General features: G+C 40.9%; 1 protein-coding gene across 8 annotated transcripts in view; it reads left to right on the top strand.

The window, feature by feature from the left end:
- Positions 1–22,538, top strand: part of TPD52L1 (TPD52 like 1) — a 99,545-nt gene that overhangs the window by 71,711 nt on the left and 5,296 nt on the right. For 3 of the 8 annotated variants that reach the window (XM_082406262.1, XM_082406268.1, XM_082406265.1), the window contains exons 3-7: positions 96–244; positions 13,606–13,707; positions 17,723–17,737; positions 19,351–19,389; positions 22,465–22,525. In XM_082406262.1, coding sequence (XP_082262388.1) covers positions 96–244; positions 13,606–13,707; positions 17,723–17,737; positions 19,351–19,389; positions 22,465–22,525 — 366 coding nt within the window. Of the gene's footprint in view, positions 1–95; positions 245–13,605; positions 13,708–15,040; positions 15,119–15,433; positions 15,484–17,722; positions 17,738–19,350; positions 19,390–22,464; positions 22,526–22,538 lie in introns of those variants that run through there. The other 5 variants (XM_082406263.1, XM_082406266.1, XM_082406264.1 and 2 more) reach the window with 3 other exon arrangements.

The following is a 22,538-nucleotide window of genomic DNA, read 5'->3' as shown; positions in this document are numbered from 1 at the left end:
AGAGGGCGCAGAGGCTGCTTTGGAGCACCGAGGGCACCCGTGTGTGTTTCAGCTGGTCTGACCTCTTTCCCCACCATTTTCCCTCCTACCTGTAGCTAGAAGATGAAATTACAACATTACGACAAGTTTTATCAGCGAAAGAAAGGCGCCTGGTTGAGATAAAACAAAAACTCGGCATGAACTTGATGAATGAATTAAAACAGAACTTCAGCAGAAGCTGGCATGACGTGCAGACTACTACTGCGTAAGTATACGTTTTTCTTAAAAATAAATCACTCAGCCTGCTGTCTTGCCTCTTCAGTTTTTTTTCCCATGAGGCTGATTTCATACTGGTGGCTAGGGAAAAATATTTTCTCCAGAAGTAAAATAAGGAAATATGAATAATCATTAATATGTTGCATGATGCAGACTCTATAAAGTAGCTTCATGAAATAAAACTTTGTTCACCAACACTGTTTTCACTCAGACTACTTTTATGGAGTTGTACAGTTTAAAGTTCTTTCTCTTCATTATATATATATATTTTTTTAACATTTGTTAAATATATACTTTTTCCTTATGTTTTCTCATAAAATTCTAAATCCTCAGAATACTTGGCATTCACTGCATATTTTGAGTTACTATCAAAAATGGTTGACAGCTTTAAAAACTGTACAGACTTTTTGTCCATTTACGTGAAAAGAAAAGCTTGTACCTCTCATGTTTGGGGGTGTGCTTTTATCCCCACTACTCTAGGGAATGTTAGAACTGGGTTAAGGCCACATGAAATAATAGAATATATTGGTTTCTGCCCCCGGTTTCTGGCACAGAGCTCCCAAAACCCTTATAATTTCCTACGTGATAAGAGCACCAGGAGCATCTTTTGTTCTAACATTTGCATTTTTTTAAGCATTATTCATTTTTAATTAATTAATTTATTTATTTATTTTTGGTTGTGTTGGGTCTTTGTTTCTGTGCGAGGGCTTTCTCTAGTTGTGGCAAGCGGGGGCCACTCTTCATCGCGGTGCGCGGGCCTCTCACTATCGCGGCCTCTCTTGTTGTGGAGCACAGGCTCCAGACGCGCAGGCTCAGTAGTTGTGGCTCACGGACCCAGTTGCTCCGCGGCATGTGGGATCTTCCCAGACCAGGGCTCGAACCCGTGTCTCCTGCATTGGCAGGCAGATTCTCAACCACTGCGCCACCAAGGAAGCCCCCTAACATTTGCATTTTGACCCTGGTTCCTGACACAGAGTTCCTAGATCCCTTGGAATTTCCTGGGTGATAGCAGTATCCTTGGTTCTAATGAGGTGACTCTTCGTGGACTCCTGGATGAGGGCTGGTCACCAGAAAGACCAAGCCATGATTAGAAGCTTGGAACTGTCAGTCCCACACCCCCATTCTCTAGAGAGGGAAAAGGAGCTGGAAATGATCTATCATGCCTACATGATGAAGCCTCCATAGAAATCTCAAAAATATGGGGTTTGGAGAGCTTTAGGGTTGCTGAACACATGGAGGTGCCGGGAGGGTGGCGTACCAGGAGAGAGAATGGAAGCTCGGTACCCATGCCCACATGCCTCTTCCATCTGGTTGTACATCTGTATCTTTTATCATATCATTTTTACAATAAATCGGTAACCTAGTAAGAAATCTGTTTTCCTGAGTTCTGTGAGCCACTCTAACAAATTAATTGGACTCAAGGAGGAGGTTGTGGGAACCTCTGACTTATAGCCCACTGGTCAGGAGCACTGGTGATAATCTGGACTTGCGATTGGCATCTGGAGTGATGTGAGTGGGGAGCAGTCTTGTGGGACTGAGCCCTTAACCTGTGGGGTCTGACTCGATCTCCAGGTAGATAGTGTCAGAACTGAGTTAAATTGTAGAACGCCCAGCTGGTGTCACAGAATTGCTTGGTGTGTGGAAACCCCCCCATAGCTGATATCAGAAGTATTGTGAGTCTGATAGTAATGTGAGAGTAAAGGAGAAACACAGGAGAAGCAAGTTTTTCTTACTTAGACCAACAGAAATGTTTTCAGCTTTGCCATTATCTTCCTGTCTGATATAAGGCAAGGTACAGAATAGGTTTGGGTATTCTACAATCATGCTTTCGTGGGGTTACTTTTTAAATTACGTGAAATATTTAACTATTGTGGTACGTCTCTAATGATTTAAAATATTTTGCTTACCAGGGGGTCTTGTGCCAAAGCGAAGAAGGTGCCCGCATCATAATGTGATTGTTCTTCCTTTTGTGTGTTGGGAGCTGGGGGCCGATGGAGAAACCACAGAGGCTTCCTATCCCTTGACCCCAGATTCCACCATCAAGAAATTTTTGTCTTTGTGTTATGCATTTTCTTCCCTAGTATTACTCCTTGGAAGGTAAAGATATTACATTGCTAGTATCTAAGTGGGAAACAATTTTTCTCTTTGCTGGTACATTTCTCCCAGGCACAGAGGGGCCTGGTAGTAAGAAAAGGTACCCATGATGGACAGCAATTATTTCAGTTTGGCTGGGGGCCAACTTTGCCTGCTGGTTACTGAGAACTAAGATCTAAGACCTTAGTGAAGATGCCCTTTGCATGAGGAGTTAGATCTAAGAGGAGCCTGACGTCTCCACACTGTGGTTCCCTTAGTGTCCATGTAAAGGGGAATATTCTCTCCAGCTCTAAGCGCCTAGCAATTCTATCTGCATCTGTGCGTGTGCACCCCATGGGCTCATCCAGAAAGGGTCAGGACACAGTCCAGAGTAGGGCAGGATGGAGCCAGGAAGCCCATCAGTGTCTCTCCAGAGGTTGACCAACCTTCCCCAACATGATGATTATGGAAGAAGATAAGAAACTACACACTGATGTTTATCAATTTAAAATATATATATTGCCAACACCGTATGAACAATCTCCTGAAAATTCAGGATAGCTGGATTTTAGGCACTAAATTAAATGAGCTTATCTGTCAGTAGTTTTGCTTTTTGTCTTTGCACTTTGGTGGCCTATACCAATTAATGGCCCTGATAGGGTGAGGCCGAGCCATCTCTAATTCCCTGGGTCTGGTGACCTCTGTATTTAATCCAGGTCTGGGGTTTCTTGTCACTTCATCTGAACTTCCTTCTGGGGTGTCAGAACCAGGCAGGATCTTTCTGCTTGGGCTCCCTGACCACACCGCAAGGATAAGAGAACCCAATGGAGGGAGGGCAATTCTGGCTCTTCTGTTGCTGAGAGGAGGGAGGGAGCAGGGAATATCTGAGCAGAGGGTGTGGCCAGTTTGTTCTGGGTCTGCCAGGGCAGGCGGGGGGGGGGGGGAGTGAGGGGAATGGGTCATGGTTTCCTGAGACATGGACTTAGAGCAGGCAAGTTCAAGGAAGGCTTGTAGCCTCTTTGCGCACTGGAGAATATATAGTTTCTGGTTTTCCCATGTTTGAAAAAACCAATTGGTTTTATAGTCAGGCAGTACACTTAGTATCAAGCTTTTTGTTGAATGAGTAGAACAGATTTATTCTCTGGGGTTATCGAGTTTTAAGTCGTGGTCAGGAAAATAGAGTTTTGTTTTTGTTTATTTTACAAGTTTTTACAAGTAACCGGTTAAAAGCTAAGTGTGACAGGGTTGTAATGGCGAATCCAGGGTATTGTAGGGGATGTAAAGCAGGGGATGGAACCTTGCCTGGTGTCTCAGGGAAGCTTTTTTGAGTAAGATGTTTAAGCAGAACTCTGAAGGATGATTTGGAGTGTAATCGGGCCACGGGGGGCAGGAGGAGCGTCCTGGGGGAGGCACAGCTGGTTAAGGCTGGCAGAGAAGGCTCCTTCTCCTAAGGAGAATCCGTCCAATTACTTAGTCTTGTTGAGATGGTGGGGAGAAGGGGCCGGGGCTTGTGGCATCTGTTTATAACAGAGTTATTCTTTATCCACAGCCAATAGAAAGCTGTTAGGGGGGTCCTGACAGTTTGTTTACCCAACAAGTGTGTTAGTGAGTGTCTGCTATTAGGCATTATTACCCAGGGGCTAATCTAAGCCCTCAGGATGCAGGATTCAACAAGATGGACGAAGTTCCTAATCTCTATGAGTGTTGGAAGGGAAAAGGGCAGGAAACGAGCAGCAAACAAATGAGGATCTGTCGGGATGCTATGATGAAGACCGCATAGGTTGAGGTACTAGAGAGTGACTCGCGGGAGAGGGTGGAAGCTGCTTTGATGGGTCCCTGACAGGGGAAGCCTGTCCTGGGAGGTTTCTTTGAGCTGAGACCTGAATGACAGAAAGATATGATCTTGTGAGGATCTGGGGAAGAGCTTTCAGGCTGAGGAAAAAATTGCCACAAGGACACTGAGGCAAGACCTGGCTTTACAGGTTTCAGGAAGCAGAGGAAAGGGCTGTGTCTGGAGTGTAGTGAGAGGAGCTTGAGGTCAGAGCCTCTGGGGCCTCCCAGGCCAAGGGGAGGAGTGAGGAGTTTATTCCAAGAGCTTTGGATGCCGTTGGAGAATTTGCAGCAGGAAGTGACTTGTTCTAATTCACCTTTTAAAAAGAACATTCTGGTTAGTTTGTGTAATATAGATTGTGAAGAGGCAGGAATGGAAACCAGAAAATCATTTATAAGACTGTTGCAGTGGCCCGGGTTGTCGTGATGGAGAGTCATGAGCAGAGAGGGGACAGGATCTGTAGGTCGACCCAATGGGACTTCCCACTGATTTGGAGGTGGGGTGGGCGGTGAGGGAAATAGAGGGATCAAGTGTGACCTGAGGTCTCTGACTTGGGCTCCTGGGTGAATACTGAGACTGGTTACAGCAGTGGGGGTTTAGCACTGTAGTTAAGCTGGTGGGCTGTGGACACCAACCAACTGCCTGGCTTGAAATCTGGGTCCCCTGCCTCCATGAAGTGAGATCATATTAGTACTGATCGTAGGTAGTGAGGATTCAATGAGCGCAGAACCGTGTCTGACACTCTGTAGGCCTGTTTGCTGTTCTAGGAAACAGGTCTGGTGGGGACACCCAAGAATTCTGTTCTGGCCATGCGCAGTCTGAGACATCCAGTAGATAAACAAGTTTATATATTGAGAGGGCAACTCGGAGGAAAAGTCAGGGATGGAAGTGGACATTTGAGAGTCATCTACATATTGATGCATTGAAAGCTGCAGACCTAGATGAGATTTCCTCAGAGATGAGTTAATAAATACAGATGATCATGGACTCACTAACCTTTAGGAATGATGTGAACTTTGCTTTGTAAAGAAGAAAAAATCTCTTTCTTAAGAGGGAGGCATGAGTCTATCAGCAACAAAATTTCTGGAGAGCATCTTTTTCCCACCATTTTCTCTTGGCTGCTGAGGGAAAGGGAAAAGTCTTAATCATATGTTGGGGGGAGGGGGGCAGACAGAAAAGCAGAATCTATTTTTCCCCTGAATATTTAAATCCCTGCTATTAGCCTCCATGATACCCATTCTAGAACAATATCTATACCTCATACAATGAAATTTTGATATGGGGGAATGATGAACTGGGGTAAGGTTCGATTGGAGAGAATTAGATTTCAAAGCACTAAAAAGAATTTCAGCTGTCAGAGTATTGCAGGTATCCCAGAGGCAATACTTTGCATACTGATTAAGCAATCATGACCTATTTAGTTTGATTTATAATGAAAAGAAAATCTGTGACATGTTAATGAAAGATCTTGGCATATTTTAGTCTGTGGTAGGATTCAAATTGGAATAGGACCAGATGAGTAGGAATAACTACACCGCAGACTGAAATTATCTCCTTTATAGAAAGATAACCATACAGTAGTAGGTCAAGAGGTCATCTGTGTCCCTGGGTTTGTCGTTGCTGTTGTTTTTGTCATAGTTTTTTATTTGCCTTGACTTCAGAGAATCTAAGAACACTCACAAAAAATTCCCCCCAGCCTCATCCTGAAGTTTTTTAATGTTTTTAGGCTTCAAGGAAGCATGGGGGAGGTGGGCGGCTTTGGGGTGAAGAGGTGGGGAGACCACTGGAGGAGAAATTGAATCTCTTCTGGAAATAGAAGGAAAAGGAATTTGGAAACTTGATGTCGTGGTGGGCTATTACAACTGATATGCTTTATTTTAGTGAGTGTTCAGCCTTTGCTAACCAGTGAAATTGCCCACCAATAAACACTGAGTTGTATCGTAGAACAAATGGTAGGTCTACAAAGGGGAGAAGGCTGTGGAATGGAATTTAAACCATTCCATCTTTTCGGAAAGCCTAATAACTTCATCCTATATACAGAGGAGTAAAACTCTAACATTCAGCATTAAAAAAAAAATGCACAGTGCTTGAAAATTGAAGCTCAGTTTATGATTTATTTACTCTTTGCTTTTGTGCTTCTAAGACTTCCAGCTTATTATGGTCAGTAAAGATTATGGACTCACTTTCACTCCTCTTTTTATGAGGAGCCAGTTGTGGCACCATTGGGTTCAGAAGTGCCAGTGAAGATTAAAGATCTAATTTAAAAAGACCACGTAGCACATCTCTCACATGGTCGTTCATTCTTCTTACCTTTCGGCTTTCATCTTATCACACAAGGCAGGAAGTAGGTTCTACTTTTCTAGATTCAAGTGGTAAATCTATGTTTTGATAGTGTGTTTAGGGAAGCTTTGGAAGAAAAGAAGCCTAAATAGTTTTTGTGTCTTTGGTGAAATGCTGCATATGCAACTGTTCAAGTAATGCTCTCTTTTAAATTCTATAATAGAAAACAGACTTGGGCTATAAGATATCTTCTTGTAAAAAGACTGTTGAATTTAAAATTTTTTCTTCTATCCGTATGTAGAAAAATGCTTTAAGTCAGAACATGTTAGAAGATGACACGCTTTCTCCTTTTGATTATTAACACTGACTTTCAAATCTGTTAAGACATGAAGAGGAATCTGCATGAAAAGTCAACAGAATGCCTTTTATTTGGCTTGCAGAGAACCTTACCCCACACTACTGAAGAGCCCTTTGTCGGTGTGCTGGCCAAACAGCTCACCTGTTCTAGCAGTTAAATGCTACCCATTCCTTAAAGATGTGCGCACACACACACACACACACACACACACACACACACACACGAATGCAATGGAATATTATTCAGCCATGAGAAAGAAGGAAATCCTGCTGTTTGCGACAACATGGATGAACCTTGAGGGCATTATGCTAAGTGAAGTAAGTCAGAGAAGGACAGATACTGCATTGGTATCACTTATATGTGGAATCTAAAAAAAAATCAAACTCTTGGAAACAGAGTTCAAGGGTGGTTGCTAGAGGTGGGCGTATGGGTGAAATAGGGAGAGGTTGGTAAGAGTACATACTTTCAGTTATAAGATGAATAAGGTCTGAGGATCTAATGTATAATATCATGACTATAGTTGGTAACACTGTATTGTATAATTGAAATTTGCTAAGAGAGTAGAACTTAAATGTTCTCATCTACACACACACACACACACACACACACATATATGTATGTGAGGTGATGGATATGTTAATTTACTAGATGGAAAAGAGTCCTTTCACAGTGTATATGTATATCAAATCCAATATCTCACAATTTTGTTTTGTCAGTTATACCTCAGTAAAGCTGGACGGGGGGAAGCTATCCATTCCAGCCAAACTGAATCTCTGAAAAGTAAAGCCTATTTTTCTGTTGACTTCCATTGGAAAAGAGGAAGATTACTTGTACTCAAAACAAGCAAACAAAATGCATCTTCAATACGTTAACGCATACAAAGTGCTTAATAAATGTGAGCTGCCATTTGCTTATCACAGTTAAACTTTTGCCAAAGAAAGGTTCGACACTGGACCATATTTGAGCCTTGTTGGGAAGTGCAGTTCCTCCAAAGCTACTGTTTGCTGGATTGCTTTAGAGCACGCAAGGAAGAATTGCCCTCACTCACCTTAAGGTCGCGTGGCTCTTCTCCAGAGTTAGAAACTTCGCACCGCCAAGTCCTGACTCTGCACCTGTAGCTGAAGCTGGGGCATCCCAGCCTCCAGAGTCCAGAGGAAACTCACGTGACTCTTTCTCTAGTTGATTCAGGCACTGGGGATACAGTGATGATGAACAAGACGTGGTTCTGCCCTCAGGAAGTTCAGGCGAGTCCCAGAGAGAGGTTTAAAAACCGTAATTGCAGCACATTGGGAGGACGTTTGCAAAGAGCTGTGCAGAGGGGATTATGGGAACCCTGAGGAGAGGCACCCAACACAGACTTCTTGAAGCAAATACTCCCAGTTTTCTTGCCTCCCAGTGCACAATTGACAGCAACCTGAGGATATCTTTTTTCTTTTTAATAAATTTATTTATTTATGGCTGCGTTGGGTCTTCGTTGCTGCGCGTGGGCTTTCTATAGTTGCGGCGAGCGGGGGCTACTCTTCGTTGCGGTGCACGGGCTTCTCATTGCGGTGGCTTCTCTTGCTGCAGAGCACGGGGTCTAGGAGCACGGGCTTCAGTAGTTGTGGCACACAGGCTCAGTAGTTGTGGCTTGCGGGCTCTAGGGCGCAGGCCCAGTAGTTGTGGTGCACGGGCTTAGTTGCTCCGCGGCATGTGGGATCTTCCCAGACCAGGGCTCGAGCCCGTGTCCCCTGCATTGTCAGGCGGATTCCTAACCGCTGCGCCACCAGGGAAGTCCCTGAGGATATCTTAACACTTGATTTTTATTTAAGAAAAATGTGTTAGTTGTCCACTCTATCAATTATGGAACTCAGCAATGGTATAATTTATATTTAGCTTAAAATAAGAGATGCTAGTAATGTAAAATGCTAAATACCACTTCCATTTAAATTATAAGGTTGTCAAGTGAATCAGGATGTTAGTATTTAAATTGTTTTTCATTATTTGAATACTATTGAACATAATTTTATGTGATAGAGTTGAAAAAACAGTTTTCAGTATTAGTAGTACAAACTATGTACAGGATTTCATGGCACAATAAAGGGAGTAAAATGCAAATACACTGACTTCCTTGGGGGTTATCTGTGGCCTGACAGAAGAGCGTTTTTTCAAGACACAGGCTCCTAGCCTCTGGATGAGGATGTATATTACTTATTCAGTTTTAAGATCAAGCCCAATTAGGATGCACCATAAGGTACAGGGTCTGTGCAGTGCACAACTCCAGAGGGACCCTTCACTTAGGCGGTAATGTGTGTGGTACTCCTTGGAGCTTTTAAATGCTCTGAGCCTGCTGACCTATTTCTCATGGAGTCCCTAGTTATTTTGTTCGTGGAGCTCACTTCCCCATGTATAACCCTCTCTCATTGCCTAACCCCTAGAAATCTCTTGTCCTCAATTATTGGTCTCTAAGTAATGTATATAAGGACTACTAATTGTTTTCAAGGAATGTAGTGGTTTGCCTAGGGGAAGAGGTCTAAAAGTGTGGGTAGAAAATGTGCATCTTAAAATTTCTTGAAATATAGTATTATTATTTCTCTCCACAAACACTGGAGTTGATCTAATTCACCCTTGTCATCTCCTAGGCAACAAGACACCCTGATAGAAGGCAGGCACACTGCCTACTCTAACCCTACCTCTGTCATTAAAGGGTCACTCAGCTCTTCTGGGCCTCAGTTTCATCATCTGTAGTCTTAAGGGATCGGGCTCTAGTGCCTTTCAGATTTAACATTTTATAATTCCCAGAAATAAAGGGTTAACAGTCCCTAAAATCTTTAACACTCCATTGAGCTATCCATATGGTTGAATTTTAACTTTGAAATTTCACATAGATATAGAGATGCATTTTTCATGGTGAGGACTTAAATGTCCCTAATACCTCACTAAAGTAGTCAGATGCCTGTAAACACCTGTCTCACATTTTGATACAGAAGCGTGTTTAACACATAATGTGCTAACACTTATTGCTTACTATATGTAGAGTCACCCCTAGGTATCTGCGGGCGGTTTGTCCCAGGACCCATGCAGATACCAAAATCCATGGATGCTCAAGTCCCTTATATAAAATGGTGTAGTATTTGCATATGACCTATACGCATCCTCCCATACGCGTGAAATCATCTCTAGATTACTTATAAAACCTAATGCAGTGTAAATAGATCTAAATACAGTGTAAATGCTATGGAAATAGTTACCCACAGATGGCAAATTCAAGTTTTGCTTTTTAGAACTTCCTGGAATTTTATTCCTGAATATTTTCCATCTGTGGTTGGTTGAATGCGCAGATGCAGAACCCACAGATGCGGCGGGCTAACTGTACTTCTCCCTGACTAGCTATTTTTAAATGAAGCCATTAAATTTAGAATGTCTCACACACACACACACACACACACAGAAAGTGTTCAAAAGTCACTTCTTACCTCAAAATTCAAAGCATTCTCAAATATATAAAAGTTCAACTATGTGGAAAGTTTACAAGTAAATTAAATATTTGCTTTAATTGCAAGAAATTCCTGAAAGAAATGCAGGACCAACACAAGAAGGAATTCTCTAACTGGTACCCAGTCCCAACCTCATGCAAAGACCACAGTGTGGCAGAGTAATTTTTTACTTTTCCCTTGAGTCACCTTTCAGGGCTTACAGAGGCAGTACTGGGTGGATACCCGATTGACTGTCTTCTCTTGGCCTTCCTCGATTCCCTCTTCTGTGCCCATTTCCCCCCAGAACCCAACTCTGTTCCTCTGACATTCACTTGGCCAAGACCCCAGGTGAGCGATGATGGTGAATTGAACTAAGGCAGAGACCAGTAGAGGTGGTGAGACAGTAGACAGATTCTAGATCTATTTGGAAGGTTGAACTAGCAGGGTCTCTTGATGGGTTGGCTATGGAGTGTGAAAGGAGTAGAAGGGAAAAGATACAAAGTCTTCTCTTTGGGTTATTTAATGGATTACTCTATTTCCTCACCAATATGCCTGAGAAACTTTTGCATAGGGAAAAGTTTTCCTTGCTAATTAGAATTGAGCCTAATTCTAAATTCCAGCCCATAGTGCAAGACCATGTTTCATCTGTGTATAATATAGTGTCTTCCTCACTTCCATCATGTATGGATTTCATGTTTTACAGGCCATTTTCCATAGATCTGATTTTTGGGGTTTTTTTGGGCCATGCTGTACAGCTTGTGGGATCTTAGTTCCCCAACCAGGGATCGAACCCATGCCGTCGGCAGTGAAAGCACAGAATCGTAGCCACTGGACCGCCAGGGAGTTCCCTCTATAGATCTGATTTCATGGCCGGGTTACTACTTTGTGAAAACTTTGTCAGCATCCTAAAAATATAACTGGAATAGCATTCCACATTTTTCTTTGTTTACTTGTAAATAAATCCTTTTGTTTTTAAGGCTAAAACTACTACCTTTAAATCTTTGTTTTCAAGGCTATCTCTATGCCTAGTTAATCCAAGTGCCAGGACACTGCTTTGGGAACCTGTTTAGTAGCATGTTTCTTCTGAAGAATTCTCAGCATGTGCCATTTCAAGATCACACCTCCTGAATTCTTGTAATAATGATTGAGATTTTTATTTCTGGTCCACATTTAGTGCTATATTAACTGCCTTATCACTAATAAGAAGTTAGAGATTAATATTTTATTTTATGTGTAATCTGCCTGCAATTCCATGATTTCACATGATCAAAAATATTCTCCTGCCATAATTAAAACCTAACATCCTATAGTAAAATGTAAAAAGAAAGTTGTAATTTGAATAACTGATATTTTTGTAACATGGCAGCGAACAAAATTAAGCAAACATTCTAAAAGCTGTTCCTTTCTTTCATCTTCCCACTTCTCATTTGCTGCTTGACCCAGAGCCGTCTGGGGTCCACCTCCCCTAATCACATACCTCTCCCCAGAGACACAAATTACCTCCCGTTCACCAAATTCTGCTTTGACCCTTATTCCTGTAGGTCTTTCCCTATTCCCTAGAAAATGTCTGTTTAGTAAATGAATATTTGGTTTGGTTTTATCATCTAGATAATACTTGATTTTTACACTTCCTGAAAAACAGGCATTGTGTAAATAAATAACATATGGTGCTGATAATATCAGACTCATTCCTTCCTGCTAACAAAAAAAGAATAATAGAATACCATGTTAATAAAGTGATTTCAGTCCCAAGGAAGACCAAGGAGCATGTTTTAAAGCATTTGTGTAGAGTCTGTTAGTATATTTAGAGCCGGATGATTTGTGGGAGGTGGAAGGGTGGGAGGGATGACGGAAGTTCCTACGCAATGAATTTCACAGGACATAGTCTTCTTAGATGTACCATATGCACGCAAGTGTTCTAGGCTAAGCAAGGAGCTTTGGGGGAACTTACCTGGGAGCAGCATATATTGGAAGAAGATGGTGTGTGCATTATAAGAATTAGTTTATAGTGGGAAGCAGCCACATAGCAGCCGCATAGCACAGGGAGATCAGCTCGGTGCTTTGTGACCACCTAGAGGGGTGGGATAGGGAGGGTGGGAGGGAGACACAAGAGGGAGGAGATATGGGGATATATGTATATGTAGAGCTGATTCACTTTGTTGTACAGCAGAAACTAACACACCATTGTAAAGCAATTATACTCCAATAAAGATGTTAAAAAAAAAAGAATTAGTTTATTTTTTAAAAATCAGTTGAAAATTTTTTGGTTTGGTTTGTTTCAGTTTTATTGAGATATATTAAATTAAATATAATACATACAGCACTGTATAAGTTTAAGCTGTATAGCATAATGACTTGACTTACATATACTGTGAAATGGTATACGAAATTTTCGGCTGATTTCTTTTTATTCCCTCAGGTTAGGTGCCTTTGTTTTCTACTTTATTAATTAACGCTTAGAAATTTCCTAGCCCAGTGGATACACCACTGCCTTTCCTGTCACCATGCTCAAAACCTTAAGCCAATTTTTTCGTCTTGTTCCATTTGTCACTTATAACCTCCTGTCAAGTCCGTCCATTCTCTCTCTATAATCCATCACACTGCATTGTTCTTACTGCCATGACTCCCAGTTCACAGCCACAGAGGAGCTCTTTGATCATTGATTCATTCCCCTAGTATTTATTAAGTTTCCCCTGTATCCCTCTGCCACATACTGGGGACACAAAGATGAATGGCTTCCTTGCCCTCAGGGAGTCAGCCTTGTGGGGACATAGGCTTGTGAACAGATCATTGCAGTACTATATGCCTAAAACTGTTTTGAAAAAAGTAACTATATTATCTTAAGATTATGCACCCTTCTTATTCCCAGCTCTAAGTATTCGAAAATTAAGTAACTAGTTCTATTTTGCCATTTTATGGTTACTTTTACCCACATAAGCAGTAAAAGCTTAAATTTCCCTTTGAAATATACATTTTCTAATTTGTGTTACCGTCGATGGCTAGAGCTTTCGTCGTCACTTCTTAGAGTTAATACATCTCTTTAAGAATAACTCTCTACTCTCAGAGCAGTTCCACTATTTGTGATTAAAGATCTGTGCATTCAGATCTGGACTTATATATGTATATTTTTCCTGAATTCAGATTTAATGGTCTGAGTTTCCCTCTGATGAGCGGCCACCAACCCATCCTTCCCGAACAATGAATAGAAACAATTACTTCTGTGGATCATCTTCCTAAATCTGTCTTGGAAAGGGAATTTTCAAAGTCAGGAGAGAGAAGTACGATGAATGTTTTATGGGAAATCATGATATCATTATTATCTTTCTCTGTTTTATTTTTTGTTTTATTTCTAGCTACAAGAAAACACATGAAACTCTGAGTCACGCAGGGCAGAAGGCAACTGCAGCTTTCAGCAACGTTGGGACGGCCATCAGCAAGAAGTTTGGAGACATGAGGTACTGTGGGAAAGAACCACGGGAATGGGGCTAAGCCTTTGGCTTTCCGAGAGAAGGGGAGCATTAGAGATACATATATCTATCTCAACTGGTCTTTCTAACACATTCTTTTTTTTTAAGTTGGATTAAAATTTTATGTGGCTGATAGTATTGGTGACTGAGATACATTTTTATATTGGGACATTTTCTGCCTGAAGGTCAGCTTAGTGGGCCTGGTCCCAGAGATGCCTTTTCCACTAGGACCCGACCTAGTAGAAATAGAAGATAGAGGGTGCCTTTAATCACCCGTAATAAGGAGAGATTTCAAAAGAATGCAGCACACACTGAATTTTAATCACTGTAATTTAAACAATAAGTTAAAATATGCCTTCAGTGGAATATTCTCTGATAAACTATTCTTGGTTACATTTTTGTATATATTCCAACTAGTACATGTATTTTTTCTATGCTAAATGCATAGATATTTATTCTCTTATTCTAAAAAGGTACCATATAGTGTGTGCTCCTGGTAGTATTCTTTCTTTACTTTAGCAATATATTGTGAATATGTTAATAAATGTCTATTACATCTTCATTTTTAAAAAAATTATTTATTTATTTATTTTTGTCTGCATTGGGTCTTCGTTACTGTGCGCAGGCCTTCTCTAGTTGCAGAGAGCAGGGGCCACTTCTCGTTGCGGTGCTCAGGTTTCTCATTGCGGTGGCCTCTCCTGCTGCAGAGCGTGGGCTCGAGGCTCAAAGGTTCAGTAGTTGTGGCTTATGGGCCCAGTTGCTCCGCAGCACGTGGGATCCTCCCGGAGCAGGGATCGAACCCATGTCCCCTGCATTGGCAGGCGGACTCCAAACCACAACACCACCAGGGAAGTCCTTACATCTTCATTTTTAATGGCTGTATTATCTTCCAGTGCATAGCTGTAGCAAAATTTTTAAACCAGTCCCTTTGCTCATTATGGTTATTTTCAGTATTTGTTATATAAAATTAGGGTGAATATCAAGATTTTGAACTGAGAACCAAATGACCTCACTACAGGCACCAGAAAAACAATGTAGTATTGACCATTTTTATTTTTCGTATTATGTACTAGGAAGCTATCTTACATAGAGTTGTTACTCTCATTTTTTTGCTTGTTTAAGTACCTATCATAGTTTATTTTGAATTTGGCTGATATGCTTAGGAGATTTTTCTTTATAAATCAATGTCATTTTTCTCTCTAGAAATCAAATTTACTTTTTAAAAACTTCTCAAGTACATTTTATATTTCTTCTTTTTAAAAAATATGTGTGTATTATTTTACTGGATTCTTAAACTATTGCTTTCTTTGTTACCCTGCAGCTTTGATACCTAGAGGCAAATATTTATATCTTTGTGTTTAAGTTATTTTTTGACGTCAAAAATTACTGGATTGTTCCCGGGCTTCCCTGGTGGCGCAGTGGTTGAGAATCTGCCTGCTAATGCAGGAGACACGGGTTCGAGCCCTGGTCTGGGAGGATCCCACATGCCGCGGAGCAACTGAGCCCGTGAGCCACAATTGCTGAGCCTGCGCGTCTGGAGCCTGTGCTCCGCAACAAGAGAGGCCGCGATAGTGAGAGGCCCGCGCACCGCGATGAAGAGTGGCCCCCGCTTGCCACAAGTAGAGAAAGCCCTCGCACAGAAATGAAGACCCAACACAGCCATAAATAAAATAAATAAATAAATTTAAAAAAAAAAAATTACTGGATTGTTCCCAATATTCATGCATCATCTTAACAACTTGGCATTCATGAGGCTAGAGTTAAGTAAGTACATGTGCATGAATCTGAGTACATTGCTTTATCTTCATTTTTGCTAATAAAGCAATAACAAAAAGCAGTTAAAATTCTTCAGAGGCAGTGTGTGATGAACGGTAAATATTCTGGATTATGAATTAACCCTAACTTTATTATATAAAAATTTGCAGTCATTTCAATGGCATTAAAACATTTATCTAAACTAATTAAATAATTCCTTAAAACAGGAAAGACCTTATCACCAGTTATATCCAAGAAAATATATTTTGTCATGTTTATAAAGTTTGTTCTCCACATACTTAGTTGAAACCTTTCACTTGAACACTGGGATTCAGTGGCATAATACTGCCAACTAGAATAGTGTTTCTATAACGGTAGCAGACCTTACAGACACCTCTGAAGCTTGATAAATGCATATTCTCAGATTTCACCTCTCTCTCCAAGATTGCACCTCAGTAGGTCTTGGGTGGCGTCTAGGAATCTGTGGCTGTTCTCAGTTATAAATGGGGAAAAGAGTAACAACGTCTTCAGTTTATATACAAGTAGCAAAAGAGAGCCTGCTATGTACTAAACACTCAATAAATGCCAGTTTTTACCTTTACTAAGTGACTGTCTCAGTTACAAGGTGACCCCACAGGACGGAAATTAGGGAGAGTCGGTGAACAGGAGTGCAGTGTGTTTCATAAGTTGTAAAGAACGAAGACCGTGTTTCACACGTGCAGCATGTTGACATACTCATGTTCCTACATGAACTGGGCATAATATCAAGGTTGTGTTGACTGCCTTTCCTCCTGTTTCAATGTGGCTTTGTTTTAGCATAATGGATAACCTGTTTCCCAGGAGTTCCAAACTTTTCATTAACTATTGCTCTGTGTAGAGGATACAAAACTTCCATTAAAAACTGTGGCTAAAAATATTGGGAAATGTAGTCCACATTCAAATATGGGCCTGTAATATTTTGTAGACCTATATTTTCAGGCCTATATTTTTCTCAAACTATGATATCTAACATTTGAAATAAATGAGGATAACTTCCTGTGAAAGCAAAAAGTTTTACAAAGAATTGTTACTTTTATACTGGAACAAGTAATATATGTAAAAGTCATATTTGAAAAGTACTTAAGTTTAATATAATAACAATTCTCAAAAGAGAACAATTAGTAAATTTTAAATTTTTCGTTCAAATTAATTTGCCAGTTTATAAAATGATAGTGGGGAAATTTTAAAATTTTATCACAGGCATTTTACTTTGAACCCCTTTTCAGTTTGAAAGTATCATATTATTTTATATTTTGTTAGTTATACCATAAAATTCTTTTGTGAATTCTGGGAACAAATTTCTGAACTTCTTCAAAAAGGTTGCCAGAAAAATTCAGATACCTGAGAAGAAAAACAGTACCTCTCAGTTTTGTGGGGTTTTTTTTGTTGTTGTTTTTTGTTGTTGTTGTTGTTGGCTGCACTGCGAGGCTTATGGGATCCTAGTTTCCCGAACAGGGATCGAACTCGGGCCCTTGGCAGTGAGAGCTCAGAGTCCTAACCACTGGGCCGCCAGGGAATCCCCTCTCAGTTTTTCTTTAAAATAATTAAAAGTTAATGCTTACAGGTTTTGAAAATCTAATATTTGGGCCTTTTAATAACTGGATGAAAAGCGCTATGTTAGGATTTAATTTAGATGTTTTATAAAAATAAATAATATTTCCTGAGCTAAGGTTCTCGTTTTCTCCTGATTGCCACTAAGCGAAGGCCCCTTAGCCTGGTCACGGAATTGCTCTGCCTCCTTCTCCACCTGTCAGGTAACGTGGTTAATAGCTACCTAACTAGACTGTTTTCTCTGAAGGTAAAATAAGGTCACATTTATGAAAGCACTCTGAAGAAACGCAAGCTATTAGAATCACTTTTATATTAATAAGGTTGCCATCTTCTTGGGACTTCTTGGTGAATCTGTTCAAACTGCGTGTGATCTAGTGGAGAGGAAATCTTTGGAGGAGGCATGTAACTTTATTAGAGCATCCAGCCACCTCTATATATCCATGAGAAAAATAGTGAGAAGCACACGTACCATAGGCTGGTAAAGTAATTGTGAAGACATTAAAAAGTCAGTGTACTCAAGAAGAGTAACAAATGGGGCCCCCTCATCTTTTCCTTGGGGCTCTTGAAAGAGGGGACGGCGGGCAGCGAGGCCGCTTCCTTGCGTCCGGATGTACTAACCCTGCTCCTGTTCTTCTCTCCTGTGCTGCTGCGGCTGCAGGTCTCACTCCATCGGGTAAGCGCTGCCCCCAGGGCCCTGCCGGCTGCCGAGCCGCTCCCTTCCTCCCCAGAGCCCCACTGTGGGTGCGCTTCAGCCAAAGACCAGGTCTCTGTTCCTGAGTGTTCACCACCAGGGAGAGTTACAGAGTATAGGGCACCTAATGCATTTGAATCTATTTCAGCCCCTGCGTATCTCACTTCTGAATCATTTACACGACTTTCACTTGCTGAGCCATCCCTCAGGAATCTCTTTCTGCATCATGCCTTCTTACACTGGCAGAGGTCCTTAGAATGCAGAGAAGAAGAGGAAAGTGGCAATTGCGAGTTGCGTATGTTTACGAAACTTTCAGAGAGTGAAGTTGAGAAACAGGAGTTTTTTCCTCTAGATCGTCGTGTTTTTCTGAATTCCTAGTAACTGTTACTTAGGCAGAGGATTTACCTTCAACTTTCTGTACCTTCTGAAGTTGAAGAGGAGAAAGGCCACCGGAAGAGCTCAGATGTTAGCAAGTGTGCAACTGTCAGTCCCAGGTCTCTGAATTAAGCCTCCTTTTAGGTAGAATCTTATTACATACCTTAAAAAAATTTTTTTCTTAAGAAAACTACCTGTATTTAAAGAGATGAATAATTTATAATGCTGATGAAGTTCTTTTAGTAATTCTTTTTTAAATGTAACTTATGAGGAAATATTTGCCTATGATTTCTAAATGGAGTGTTTAGGGTAAGACCGTAAGGTTCCCCTGCACTTCTTTGTCCTTTTCTTTCTGAGTTCTAGTAAAGTGCCGCCCCTACTGATGACCTCAGTGGATATTGTTGGGGAAGGTGATGAGTCTGATCCCCTACCTGTTAGCTTCCTGGGAAAAGAGAAGGCCGGGACTGTGGTGGAAATTGGATGAGGGCATGCTAGCCTAGGAACATGGACCCCATTTTGCTTCCTCCCTTCCTGCAGCCTGATTTCCGAGTGGAACTCACATAGAAATAACAGGCAGTCGATCAGAAGGAAGACGAGTTAGGCGCTGTAGGAGCAACAGGGTGAGAAGGCTGATCATCTTAAGAGTTCTCAGAAAAGTTGATCTTTGTACCAGATGTCCTGGGATGGATGCAGAAGCCCTGCCACCATGTTGGACTGTGTGAATTGCGTTTACCTGGCATGTGTTTCCTTGGTTGACTCATGTTAACTACATACAGTCCTCTGGAGTGCTTCTCTACAATGGAATGATTAGCTTTTAGCTGCCTGGCTGTGTGTGCTGAGCACGGCCCCTTGCCCCTTACTGTCCTCCTGAACAGGAGAAGGGAGCTGGACCTAGAGAGCATGTCCACCGGCTGTTGGGCTGACCTGGGGCAAACCAGACAGTCTCCTCCTGTCCTCCCTGGCCTACAGGGAACCTACAGGAAGTGAAATAATATGCAGCCATGGGCCACCTGGTCTTCTTATCCCTTTGGAAGTGACTGTGGCCCATCCTACCCAACAAAAAACAAATCTCATCTTGGTGGGGTGTGCAGGGAGCACTTCAAATAGTTGAAATTGCTGTTTTGAAACCGTGAATAGGGAGTTTCTCATGTACTTATATTGTGCTATCTTCTTTTTTCTTTCTTTTTTTTTTTCCCCTTTAATCTGCTTTTGCCCTGAAGCTACTCCATTCGCCATTCCATAAGTATGCCTGCTATGAGGTAATCTGTGTAAATTATTTTACATAATATCAATGCAGAATGTGTATGAAGTGTTATTTTATTGATACTTTGTGGGTTTTTTCCTTCTTTGTATAAAGGGAAATGCCATGACCTATCTTATGCTCTTTTCTGAGGGCCCTCAGGAAAAAAGGCTGACAATCCTGTAGAAGTATTGTAGGTGTAATGGGCTTGGGCTATTGACCAGACCCACTGGTTTAAATCCAGCCACTCTTGATTTGTGTGACCTGAGACAAGTTATTTACCTATCTCTATCTCTATTCTCTTATCTGTGTACTGGAATAAATAAGACCTACCTCACATGGCTGTTGTGAGATGTGTAACCTGTGTAAAGCACGCAGTACAGGGCCTGGAACATTCCAAGCACACTTGCAAAGGTGGAAATCCTTTTATTCCCACAGAATTAAATGCAAGGCTTGGAGAAAGTTTAAATGAAAAGGTAGGAGACAAAGAGGGCTGCAGTTCTAGAACGGATATCATTAGGATTTTTTAAGGGATATATTAAGGCAGAGTCTGTTGAACAATAAAAATGTCATTAAAATTACTGGTGAGATGAAAACTCCTGAGAAAGATGTTCCTCTCGCTTCCAGTTGGCATGACTTAGTGATACAATCAGATAAAATCAAAATAATAGTAATGAGTATAGAGGAGTGAATGTTAGACTGGGAATCAGAAGGTGTTGGCTGTAGTCCAGTTCTGCTAGGGGTGAACTTGGCAGCCTTGGGAAGGTCACCTCAGTGATAGCAGTTTCATCATGTTTAAAAATAAGAGGCTAGAACCAGATTTACTGCTCTTCCCTTGGTGCTTCCAGGAGCCCTAGTGCTTCCTTGGGCTGCCCTGGTTGGGCCTCAGTGGGAGGGGATCTAGTCTCTGGGACCCTCCGTCACTTCAGTCAGAACTGTGCCTCTTCTTCCTGCTTTATATTATATATTGTGGTGTGAATACATTCTAGAGGGAGTTCAGTTACTCTAAATAGTTTGAGCCCACTGAAGCCAAATTCTTTCCAGGGTTATCTGCAGCGCTACAAGTTTGTAGTTGTATATGACATGATTAAATCTGAATAAATAGTTTCTCCCTATTCCCCAGCATGCACTCTAGTGTAATTTGATTAGGGGAATGTCTGTTTTATTATATCTGATGATGTCTCTTCTACACTGGGGTTATGTGGTTACTTTGGAAGTTTAACCACAGCATTTGATTTCCCTAATTTGGTGGTAAGTAGAGAGCATAGATTCAAGATGGCTTAGTCCATATTTGAATGACTTGCTCCCCCTAGAATAAGAACACCAGAATTGAGCAGTGCAGCCTGCAGCTCTGAGCTTCTTTACTTGTTAAATTTTAAGTCTGGGTGTCCAAAAAAGCCTTGAAAAAAAATTAATATGATTTTCCTCTGTGAACCAGGAATCCATCTAGTGACTTATAGTGACTTATGGGTCAAATGTATTCCTCTTGAGCTTGCCTGAAATTAACTTAAAAAAAAAAAAAAAAAAAGATTTTCCTCAACTAACATAAACCGTGAACCATTAGGCTGAACTGTCTGCCCACTGTGGTCCTGTGCAACTGATGGATGACAGGTAGTTAGTCATGTGACCAGCTTGGCCAAATAAAACATGCAGTGGAAGTAAAGTGCTAATAAGTGTACACTTTTGAATCATTCTTATGTAATTTCACTAATATTTCATCATGAGACGGGTACGGTGGAGGGTTACTCACAGGAATTCAACTCATGCTTGAGTCATATACAAGGTGTGACGCCATGCTTGGGCCCTCTGAACTCACCACTGTTACTTCATACAGCCTGGATGCAAATGCATTTGTGACCATCCGGAGCATCAGAGTCTTGGGAGACAATCCCTGATGAAGCCAAATTCATTCAAAAACATATCCTCTACATTAGTTTCCTCTTGATAGTATTAGAGCCATGCTACAGCCCACACCATACAATGAAGCCCGTATTTTATAACCATTCGCCCTTATGAAGTTTCTTTAGGCCATTCCTCTTATTTTATTTCTTCTGCACTCAAGAGAGAATAGTAAGTGGCTTATCAAGTATAGTAACATTCGGTTGAATTTTTTGACCTGAAAATGATGGCAGTTGTTGCTGAAAGCCAACATGAACACAAGATTTAAGACACATTTTTAATTCAGTTCCTGTTTCCTTAGTTGGACTTGGTGATATCATTTTTAATGGTAATGATGTCATTAAGTCATAATGTCATGTGGCCAAATCCAGTATAGGAAACCAAAAAGCACCAAATGAAAGATCTAAATCTTAAAGTTACAAGATGGTATGTAGATTATTTAACACAATGAATGAGTCACAAATAAATTGTCGATAGACAGCAAAGGTTCTGTCTGGTAAGAACAAGTAAGTGTATCTTCTTTGGGAGGAAATATAACACGTGCTAATAGCACCATTTTGATCAAGCATTAAACAAGCAGTGAGTATATTTCAACATAAAATAATGAACGCACTGACTTTCAGAAACACTGCTTCCTGGATGTTGATAAAATGCTTAGTTTTAAAACTTTAAAGTTTGAAAACATCTGAACTTTTTTTTTCCTTTAGCTATTTCTGTCTTGTCTCACATTCACTAAGATAAATGGCTTTTAAAATTCCAAGTGGGAAAACTCGAATGTGACGTTCTTCAGATAGACTTTCTATTGGTTATAAAATAACTGAGCTGGGAAAAAGAGTGTTATGATAGAAACAATTAATTAGTAAATGAAAAATTAAGCTATCACTCCTTTGACTCGTTGGAAATGATTTACGGTGCACCATGGAATTATTACAGTTGTATCCTTGCCAAATGCTATATTATTTATTCTATAGTTATCTATTTTACTTAGAAAAATTCCATGTCGGGTTATGGTTTCTGGATCTAACCTAGCAGAAGTGAAATAAATTTTAAAACATGGTTGGTGTAGGTGGCAAGCCAGCAACTAGCTCTGGTGCAGAGGAGATGTTTGCAAGTAAGAGGAGAAACTAGGCAGCACAGCACGATTGCTAAGACAGCTAGGTCTTCAGAGCTGACCTCTCTTTTTTTGTTATTTTAGGAATTCTCCTACTTTCAAATCATTTGAGGAGAGGGTTGAGACAACTGTCACAAGCCTTAAGGTACAGATGAAGT

The sequence above is a fragment of the Balaenoptera borealis genome, assembly GCF_965194805.1.
Source record: "Balaenoptera borealis genome assembly, chromosome: 9".
In the NCBI taxonomy this organism is placed as follows: Eukaryota; Metazoa; Chordata; class Mammalia; order Artiodactyla; family Balaenopteridae; genus Balaenoptera; species Balaenoptera borealis.
Note: the sequence above shows the minus strand (reverse complement) of the source record. Positions and strands in the feature narration are given on the sequence as shown.